Genomic DNA, 9,779 nt, shown 5'->3' on the forward strand with positions numbered 1-9,779 from the left:
TAAAAATGGTGTATGACTGTATTTAGAGATACTAGGTTATGTTGTATTAGAGTTTGGTTAGATAGAGTTAAGTTTAATCTACGTATAGTACTGGGTTAGATCAAACTTAAGTTTGATCTACTCATAGTAGATTAAGTTAGATCAAAGTTGAGTTTGGTCTATTCATAGTAGATTAGGTTAGATGAAAGTTAAATTTGATCCACTCATAGTAAATTAGGTTAAATGAAATTTAAATATGATCTACTCATAATAGGTTAGGTTAGATCAAAGTTGAGTTTGGTCTATTCATAGTAGATTAGGTTAGATGAAATTTAAATTTGATCCTCTCATAGTAAATTAGGTTAAATGAAATTTAAATTTCATCCTCTCATAGTAAATTAGGTTAAATGAAATTTAAATTTGATCCACTCATAGTAAATTAGGTTAAATGAAACTTAAGTTTGATCTACTCATAGTAGGTTAGGTTAGATCAAAGTTGAGTTTGGTCTATTCATAGTAGATTAGGTTAGATGAAAGTTAAATTTGATCCACTCATAGTAAATTAGGTTAAATGAAATTTAAATATGATCTACTCATAATAGGTTAGGTTAGATCAAAGTTGAGTTTGGTCTATTCATAGTAGATTAGGTTAGATGAAATTTAAATTTGATCCACTCATGGTAAATTAGGTTAAATGAAACTTAAGTTTGATTTACTCACAGTAGGTTAGGTTAGATCGAACATAAGTTTGATCTACTCATAATAGGACGAGTTAGATCGTAATTAAGTTAAGTCGACGCATAATGATCTAACTTAAACCAGAGTTATTAGTACTTTACATAATATGTTGTGTTAAATGAAAATTGAATAAAATTTGCTCACAATACGATAGGTTATCTCCAAATCAAGCTGAATTACGTTAAATGTACTGTTAGAAGGTTCGACCAGTTTTAGGTTATGTTAAAATTCGGGTCAAGTTGAATGAAGTCATAAATTGAAATTTTGGTAAACAAGGACGAAAACAAATCTCGAGTTAGTATTCGCACGATAAAAATTGATAAGTGTACCTGAAAATATGACCTAATAGGATGTAAACAATTATACCGAGACTTCAATCGATTTAGCAGCCAGCGTGGTTTGTCATTCAATGATTGCGTCAATGGAACGTACGTTTCGCAAAGTGTGTACCATGAAAAGGGTCCCGATTAAGAATCTTTTTATAGTGCCTTCGACACGACAGATGATTGGTGATTACCTGCCGACGTTAATAAGAATGCGTGATTGCATCGGTGCAGCTCTACTAATTAGTTTACTAAGCCTCAGTGTGACATTTCCATCGGTACAGTAAGTTGTTCTGAAGCACACAGGGCAAATAATTCGTTACTTTCTGTGATAACGTGATTTGTACGAACGATCGTTTTCTCGTTAGTGTATCGATTCCACCAATACAATGGTAATTATCAACAATCTGAGCTTTTGACCAAATGCGGCTAAATTTAGAATTTTCTGACACGAGGGAAAATTTTAATATCGTTTCATATCTTCGCGTGTGACGTATCAGTGATAAGGTATTAAAAGTGTCAATGCATATATGTAGGATACAAAACTCTACGTATCTACAATTTAACGGTCGTATGTTTTATGAAATCCATGGATAATTTATATATTTTACATTTCTTTTTAGAAGGTTTGCAAATTGTAATTAACGTTGATACTATAGATGTTCTTGCATTGATCATTACAATTTCTAAAATTCTAAACTACAGTCTCTAAATTTCTAAGTAACAATCAAAATCTGATAGAATAAACAATTAAATTTAAGAATTTCTACGTCAGTGGTATTTAAATTGCAATCATTATATAAGGCGAAGAATATTTAATATGCAAAATGATACATGTCTTCAACATCTTTTTCCTGTCTTTCATTAATTATTACAAGGATAGTCAAATAATAGACCTATTAATATCAAATTTAATGTATTATGCGATATCACTTTTTCTATAAAAAGAAAGTCTAATCCAAAATTTGTTCTGTCCTCATAGGATGATATTCAACTTAGCAAGGATCAAATCGCACGTAAGTATTCAATCAATTCCATCACCTAATACATATTCTATTTGACCAAAATTTTTAAACAGAGTTGAAAATGGGTTTCGACGCTTTCGACCCTGATAAGAAAGGTATCATCACCAGCGACACGGTCGGTACAATTCTAGGAATGATGGGAATGAAGATCCCATCAGAACAATTGAATAGTGTCATCGCTGAATTTGATCCATTTGGTGAGTGAGAAAAGTTTCATTAAAACTTTTTCAAACAAGAACGTAAATTAGGGCAATGATGATACATTAGGGCCACGTGATACATTCATGTGAACATAAACTTGACAACTTTTATTGGGTCACGTTTCTCGTTTCTTAAAACTTCCAGTCGCGTCATTACATAGTAGCTTAACTTATAATATAACCTATAAATTAGGTATTGCACCTAACCTAATATATTTAGGTTATAATATAACATAACCTATAAATTAAAAACCTAATAATTTATGTTTATTTTATAATGTACTATACCCTACAAATTAGGTATTAAACCCAACCTAACATATTTAGGTTATAACATAATATAACCTCTAAATTAGAAGGCAAATACCTAATTGAGGTTATAATATATCATAACCTAATAGAATCCTAATATCCAACCGTGTCGTATAAATAATTTTAACTCATCCCTTATAAATTTAAATTCCCACAGGATCGGGAGAACTGAGCTTCCAAGACTTCTGCGGCCTAGCATCCAGATTCATGGAGGAGGACACAGACACCGAGGCGATGCAACAGGAATTACGAGAGGCCTTCCGTTTATACGACAAAGAAGGAAACGGTTACATCACCACCGACGTATTCAGAGACATTCTTCACGAACTGGACGATGCACTGTCGCCCGAGGAACTTGACATGATCATAGACGAAGTGGACGCCGACGGATCTGGCACGGTCGATTTCGAAGGTGAGTATCGTCGTCGACTCAAATTACACGCGAAAAAGTCAGCTCGTAATACATCGAACATGACGCGTTTCGCGTTTCAGAATTCATGGAGGTCATGACAGGCTAAATTATCACCTTGGCACGATGCGGCAAGCGCAAACGACCGAGACTTGCACGCGAAAACTGCAATTTACTCGAGGATGTATGCACACCGTTGGCAAAGTATGAAGTTAAAGGTTCGTAGGTGATGTTCGTTAAGACGAACGAGAAGGAACATGCACACGGTATAGCTGAGAAAGTATTTCTGCCTTGCACCTCGCTTTCGGAGTCACAATCGGCTGAAATGTATTTCTATCTATGCCGGAATTAACCGACCGACTCGGGGTCGTACATAAGAAACTGGTTTATATCGGCGGATATAAATTCATGTTTTCATCTTATCCTTCCTGCTTGGTTCGTTGCAATTGTTTTAATCGAGTAGTTTGGCATAACAAGGTCACCTTGACGTTTGTCGTTCGGAATGAAGTGATGGACGACTGTATGGACTTTGATGGGTTAGGGCAAATTGGGAAATTTGACGGCTGAGGGTAATTCTAAACTCTCATGTTGTCAAATTTATTTTGAATGTTTCAAGTTTGCAAATTAATAATTATCAAATTCTTAAAATTTAAAAATGATAAATGTTTTATATTATGAAATTGCAAATTTAATTTATTAACTTGAAACTACAAGTTTGTTATTTACTAACTTACCAAGCTGTCGGATTCCCAACCTATTAAATTTCTGGATTTCCCAGGACTTGAATATCCAAATGATCACGTGACCAAATAACCAGGTGACCAGATGATCAAATGACCAAATCACCCAGTGACCAAATGACCAAATGACCAAATCTACACACCCACAAATCCACTAAACCCCAAAACCCCAGCTTTCGAAATCTCCAAATTTTCAAATCCCCAGATCCTCAAATCCCCAGATCCTCAAGTCACTAAACCCTCAAATTCTCAAATCTCCAAATCTCCAAATCTCCAAATCTTCAAATCCCCAAATCTTCAAATTTCCAAATCTTCAAATCTTTAAATCTTCAAATCTCCAAATCTCCAAATCCCCAAATTTCCAAATCCCCAAATCTCCAAGCTTCCAATTTCCTAAATCTCCAAACTCTCAAACTACCAACTTCCCAAATTTAAAATTCGTTCGCTAAAAACTTTATCTGCACATAAAATAATATATCAAGTAAAATGAACTATAATATGTATCGACCGTAATAAAATATATCTAACGTAACAAAATATAATCAGTCCTAAGTGTAAATGACCTTGCAGGCGAGGATTAAAAAGAGACTGAAAGATCGAAGTTCGGTGATATACCAAGTGTAAACTTTACACTTTGCCCACGATACATACAATCAATTTGTAAGCAACGATTATATTATTAATAAACTTTACCTATGTAAGACAACGTAAAAATACGAGAAGAATAATAAAAACGCAAAAAAATAGCAAAGATAATTTTGTGTGTTTGATTTGTCCTACGGTTCGCTCCTGTATCATTGAATCGGTGTCATTGACATTCACGCCGATTACGCAAACTCGCTATAAATACTTAAATCAGTATCGGCCAGAGTAAATAAATGAAGAAATAAACAGCATACCAAATGTAATTCGTGTCTCTTATTTCTATAATCTTTCGTTGACGTTTGTATCGTGTAATCATATTTAAGAAAATTGAAAAATTCGAACATTATATTCATTAACTCACAATGTATTAACATTGAAACGTTTAAAATTTGAGAAAAAGACTCCAAAAAGATTTTTTTCTCTTTTATTGTTAAAGGAATATAATCGAAATTACAAATTATTTCTTATACTTTAGTAAAAATATGAAAATATGCAGTGTCAAGAATGTAGGTCTAAGAATAAGAAAATGGTGTGACATAAAAGAACAGTTAAAATGGCTGCATTCGTAGTGTTATTTTTAACGAAATATTTCATTAACAATGCACATTATTTTGTGAAATCCTAAATCCTTAAAACCTCAAAGGCTAGAAATATAGCGGAGGACGTTGATTTACGAGAAGTGGTTTACGCTGAGAAATTCTGTTGTAGTCTTTTATAGTTGAAATTTATGATAAGGTTGTAATAATGGAAACGAAGAATGCGCCAGGATCAGTGCTAACATAATAGCCGGTAGCTTTTATGAGCTTATAATTAGCATCCTAAGAATACCTCAGATGCGGTTATTACGCCGAATTGTCTCGAGACAGTCCGTCATGGCCGGCTGAGAGCCAAGTTCGTCTATTGTCGCCGCATTTTTCTTCTTCGCCGCGTTAATTCGTTAGGATGTTGCGTTAGGATACCGTTCGGATATTGCGGCACGGAAGTATTAGCAACGATCGATCGACAGATCCTTGCGAAACGGAGCTTTTGTAAAATATAGAAATTTCCTCGAGGCGAGGTATTGCGCTCGCAATTGCACGACACCGAATGATGTAACCTCTTGTCGATTGACTTACAAATGATCGAAATGTTACCCTCGATATATCTATGGAACTATATCGTGATTGAAGTTAATCAATAGGGAAAGTTGCGTCAATATCGCCAACAATTTTCCTTGCAATCGGAAAAGAGACTGAAACTGACGCGACGCAATTTACGTACTTGTTAATTCCATTTGCATCTAAACGATCGTTGATTACGGTCCGTTTAATTAGAATTTGTCGCGAGGGTCTGATTAAATTATCGTTTGCTTTTATTACCCAACGCTTTACCATTGTACGCATCTACTATTCTACATATTTACGAAATTAATGATCTACGGATTAATGAGCCTAAGAGTCCAGGGATCTAGGGTTCTACAGATTTACCAATTTAGGGATTTTCCGATCTAGGAATCTAGGGATTTTCCGATCAAGAGATTTACCAGTCTAGGGAACTTGGAATTTACCGATCTAGTGACCTAAGAACATACGGATTTACTGATCTTCCAATCTACAAATCGACAAACCTACGAATCCACAAATCTGCAGCTCCATAAATTTACAAACCCATAAATCCATAGATCTAAAAATCCAAATATCCAAAAATCCTTCGGTGCAAAAGTAAATTTACAAGTCTACAAATTTTGTTAGCAACAACTCATAAACAGTGTTTGTTTAATCAAGCGTTATAATAGGGTTTCGTTCCTATGTCCCTTTTTGCCATATTTGTCGCTTCTGTAGGTCCGCTCCAGGGCCATATAGTGAGACTCTATCGTGAAGTAACTGATAAATCCAATACTTTCTTTTCGTACAATTGCCCCTCGTTTCGAAACCGAGAGATACGTTACGTTGTTGGAATTTCTTCCCTGTTACAGTTGTTTTCAGTGAAAAGGAAGGTTTCATCGGACGATATAGATGAATGGCCCGAGAGAGACGGGACGAGGAAATCCGAGTAAATTTCAAAAACGGGTACGTTGCCTCGGATTTCGCACAATTGAAAGTCCCTCTTCCGCGAAAACCGAGTGGGGAGCGTCCTCGATGAATTTGAAAACCGCTAGAGTATCTACGTAGGTATTACCCGGTCAATCACGTGCCAGAAGATCATCTTAATGTCCACATAAAACAGAAGATCACAGCCAGAATCTGGTGCATACCCGGATAAGTCGTCGACGTTGTCGTGTGTTAACACCAGTTTCTCAAGTGCACATCTAACCACCCTTTTAACATGGTAGGTGGTTGAAAATGAAGAAACATTTCCATGTAAACGTTGTCAATTTTTGTTGTAATACGTAGTGGTAAATAATATACAAAGTACTCTTTTTTTAATTTTAATATTTCCTGATATCTTTGAAGTCATTCGAAATCTCCGTTCACATTTTGGAAAATTTATACTACTTCTGTGGATATTTTTTAAATAAGTCTTTGGAAATTTGTTTGTGTATATTTTTTAGCCCATTTTGGAAGACTTTGTCTATAATTTTTTATTGTCTCTATTTTCAGTTGACACACGGTTTATTTCTCAGGTCTGAGTCACGTTTGACCTGGAGGAATAAATGATAAAAGCGAAGTCGATGTTTATGTGGAAATGTTTTGCGTAAATTTTCTACTGGTGACTTAGTGTGAATATTAGCAATTAAAGATGGATCTGGGTCGACTGTTTCATTTATGAAATAGCTTAGCACCTCTGACAGTTTGAGAAATGATAACAAAATATAATATTAGTCAAAGTGGAATATAAATTGTCGTGTCAATAGCAAAAGAGAATAAATTTTCTAAAAAATGAAGTAATCATTGAAAATGTTTAAATTGTGCAATGTTTCCATAGTGTATCAAAGAATAATAATTTTATGTTTGATATTTACAGGATGACCTGACCAAAGATCAAATTGCCCGTAAGTAACTCATTAAAGTTTCGCTCGCAATTGGTTATTAATCGATGGTTAGTAATTATAATGATTTTATCGCAGTGTTGAAGAAGGCTTTCGACGCCTTCGACGCAACAAAGAAGGGTAGCATCGGCACTGACATGGTGGGCACAATATTGACCATGTTGGGTTACGAACTCAGCGAGAAAACACTGAAGGAAATCATTCAGGAAGTTGACGAAGATGGTAAGAAATTTCAAACTCCCTCACAAATTTAAGAAAAGTCAAAAATAAAAAATAATTAATAATCAGCAGAATTTCAACCAACTACCCAACATAAAATTTTTGCTCGAACTATTTCCACAATCTTCTGCTTTGAATTTTCAGCTCTGTACATCACATTCTTCTGCAGCAATAATAATCCACATTTAAACTCGATAATTCAAAGACATATCATGTTGAATCTTAATAGCATATTTAAAATTGCACGTTTGCATTAGTTATTATGACATTTCAAATATTCGTGTTAATGTTTTGGTTGTCTTGTCAACGTTTCGTAAACAGTGCAGTTTAACTGTTCAGGGTTGACCTGAATCTGGCAGATTCGGCCCCAGTTGTCACTCACATAACTTAAACGCATGTTTGTTGTTGAATTACCTGATTAAACATTCATCTTAATACTGAAATCGCGTTTATAAATATAAAATGAAATACCTCTTGAATAGCAGACAACTCATTTCAACAGTTTTATAATTTTAAAGTTGCATTTGGGATTGGTTTTGGATGGCTGAGATTCAGTTTGAATTATTTGAGTTCAACGTGGATTAAATTTAGATCTGAGATGAGCTGGAAATAATTTGGATCATATTTGAACTTGATTTGGATTTGAGTTAGGTTGGATCTCAGTTTGATGCGGGTTACTTGGTTTTAATTTCGACTGGATTTGGATCAGACAGATTTCGACTACATCACAATAACATTTGTTCAATCTTACATTCAGTAGCATCTTACATACAAATTAAATCTGTTAAAAACCTTCGTAGAAACTTTAGAATGCGTACTCCATAAACAACGTCAGTCTGTTTGCTGCATAAAAACCGAGCAAATATGAAAAGTAAACAAACACAGACTACACGGCAGTCGGATGTTAACAGGTTCTGGTCAACTGGAATTCGAGGAGTTCTGCACGCTGGCCGCAAGATTCTTGGTGGAAGAAGATTCCGAAGCGATGCAGCAGGAATTACGCGAAGCATTCCGATTGTACGACAAAGAGGGTAACGGTTACATAACCACGGCTGTGTTTCGTGACATTCTCCACGAGTTGGACGACAAACTGACGCCACAGGAGCTAGACATGATGATCGAGGAGATCGACGCTGACGGCTCGGGAACACTCGACTTCGACGGTAAGCTCGAACCTCGTTGAATTTCCATATCACGTCAATCAGTCGGATCGCTAGTGCAACAGAATTACGACACGTCCACCGTGGTCGATTGAAAGTGGTACTGCACGTCGGAAATTACAGGGAAGGTGTAACAGTTGCTTGCTAATAATTTATCACTCTCTCGTTAATTAATTAACTCGGTTCGTGTGCCGAGCTCCGGGCTAACGTTAGATCGCCGCACACGAATCACTGATAACGTGTTATTTCTCCCCGGGGGCGATTAATTAAACTTCCAACGAAACTAATCTATCTGTTAACTTAAGCAGCCGTAATTGCATATTTTTTCGCGATTTTCGAATACCTTCGATAAACGACGTGTTTTCATGCCTCGGATTTCTGTGTTGCAGAGTTCATGGAAGTCATGACTGGCGGTGACGACTAAATTGCACGCTGGATAATCGTAATAGACAGCGGCCACGATTAAACACGACAACGCTTGCCAACCTGTTCGAATCTCTTCGATCGTCAGTTCAACAGCGGACACCGGGTCAAATCTTTAACGTTGATCGGCGATAACGTCGGCGACATTTTGTCTTTAATGCACAGGAGATGCAAATGTGATTCAATAAAGATTTCAAACTTAACAATCCCTTTGGATTTAAACGAGTTATTCCAGAGTATAGTTCGCATAAGCTTACCATAAGATTATGTATTAGTTTATCGATCTTTTAATCGAGGATCCACTCGAATTGCTTGAACGCCTGAACGACTGCAATCGCGTTCGCGCGCAGGATGTGCTGTGAGTGCTCTTTGTGGGGTACGCCGAGGAAAATACTAACAAGTTGGGTATAACGTAGGGGCAATGTAGGGGTGGTTATATAAGGCGGGGGTGATGTAACGTGAGATTGATAGGACACGTGGGTGATATAACGCGTGGTAATACGGCGTGGGAGATTTGACAATATAGTGGTATCTGTGGTAATACAACTTCATGGGTTGGAATACACCTAGTGATTTAATATGTCGAAACGCGTGATGATTTAATATTTTGAGATGCATGTGATAGAAGGCGAAGAACG

General features: G+C 36.0%; 2 protein-coding genes across 7 annotated transcripts; both read left to right on the top strand.

Moving 5' to 3' along the window:
- The first annotated feature begins 450 nt into the window (after nt 1–450).
- TpnCIIIb (troponin C type IIIb) lies at nt 451–4,482 on the top strand. Of its 6 annotated transcripts, XM_076531139.1 has the most exons (7): nt 451–1,011; nt 1,104–1,145; nt 1,203–1,318; nt 2,023–2,056; nt 2,119–2,262; nt 2,735–2,989; nt 3,070–4,482. In XM_076531139.1, exons 2-7 carry the CDS (start codon nt 1,127–1,129, stop codon nt 3,093–3,095), a joined length of 594 nt encoding a protein of 197 aa, XP_076387254.1. In that variant the 5' UTR covers nt 451–1,011; nt 1,104–1,126; the 3' UTR covers nt 3,096–4,482. The 6 variants fall into 6 exon arrangements, 5 of the variants coding, with proteins under 5 accessions (XP_076387254.1, XP_076387215.1, XP_076387291.1 ...); XR_013038026.1 differs by lacking the exon at nt 451–1,011 and having other exon boundaries at nt 1,027–1,318; nt 3,070–3,204; nt 4,297–4,482; XM_076531176.1 differs by lacking the exon at nt 451–1,011 and having other exon boundaries at nt 1,028–1,145.
- Nucleotides 4,483–6,547: 2,065 nt separating this feature from the next.
- Nucleotides 6,548–9,347, top strand: TpnCIIIa (troponin C type IIIa). The gene is made up of 5 exons (XM_003700661.3): nt 6,548–6,678; nt 7,315–7,342; nt 7,418–7,561; nt 8,470–8,721; nt 9,108–9,347. The coding sequence occupies exons 1-5, from the start codon at nt 6,676–6,678 to the stop codon at nt 9,140–9,142; spliced, it is 462 nt and encodes a 153-aa protein (XP_003700709.1). The 5' UTR covers nt 6,548–6,675; the 3' UTR covers nt 9,143–9,347.
- Nucleotides 9,348–9,779: the final 432 nt, after the last annotated feature.

This window comes from Megachile rotundata, chromosome 1, assembly GCF_050947335.1.
Source record: "Megachile rotundata isolate GNS110a chromosome 1, iyMegRotu1, whole genome shotgun sequence".
Taxonomy (NCBI): Eukaryota; Metazoa; Arthropoda; class Insecta; order Hymenoptera; family Megachilidae; genus Megachile; species Megachile rotundata.

Bases quoted from the DNA above. Each gene is read 5' to 3' on its own strand.
- TpnCIIIb (XM_076531100.1), top strand. From the start codon at position 1,127: ATGATTGCGTCAATGGAACGTACGTTTCGCAAAGTGTGTACCATGAAA. The intron at 1,319-2,022 runs GTACAGTAAGTT...CTGTCCTCATAG, and splicing joins TCAGTGTGACATTTCCATCG to GATGATATTCAACTTAGCAA. The intron at 2,057-2,118 runs GTAAGTATTCAA...ATTTTTAAACAG, and splicing joins TAGCAAGGATCAAATCGCAC to AGTTGAAAATGGGTTTCGAC.
- TpnCIIIa (XM_003700661.3), top strand. The intron at 7,562-8,469 runs GTAAGAAATTTC...GGATGTTAACAG, and splicing joins TCAGGAAGTTGACGAAGATG to GTTCTGGTCAACTGGAATTC. The intron at 8,722-9,107 runs GTAAGCTCGAAC...TCTGTGTTGCAG, and splicing joins GGGAACACTCGACTTCGACG to AGTTCATGGAAGTCATGACT.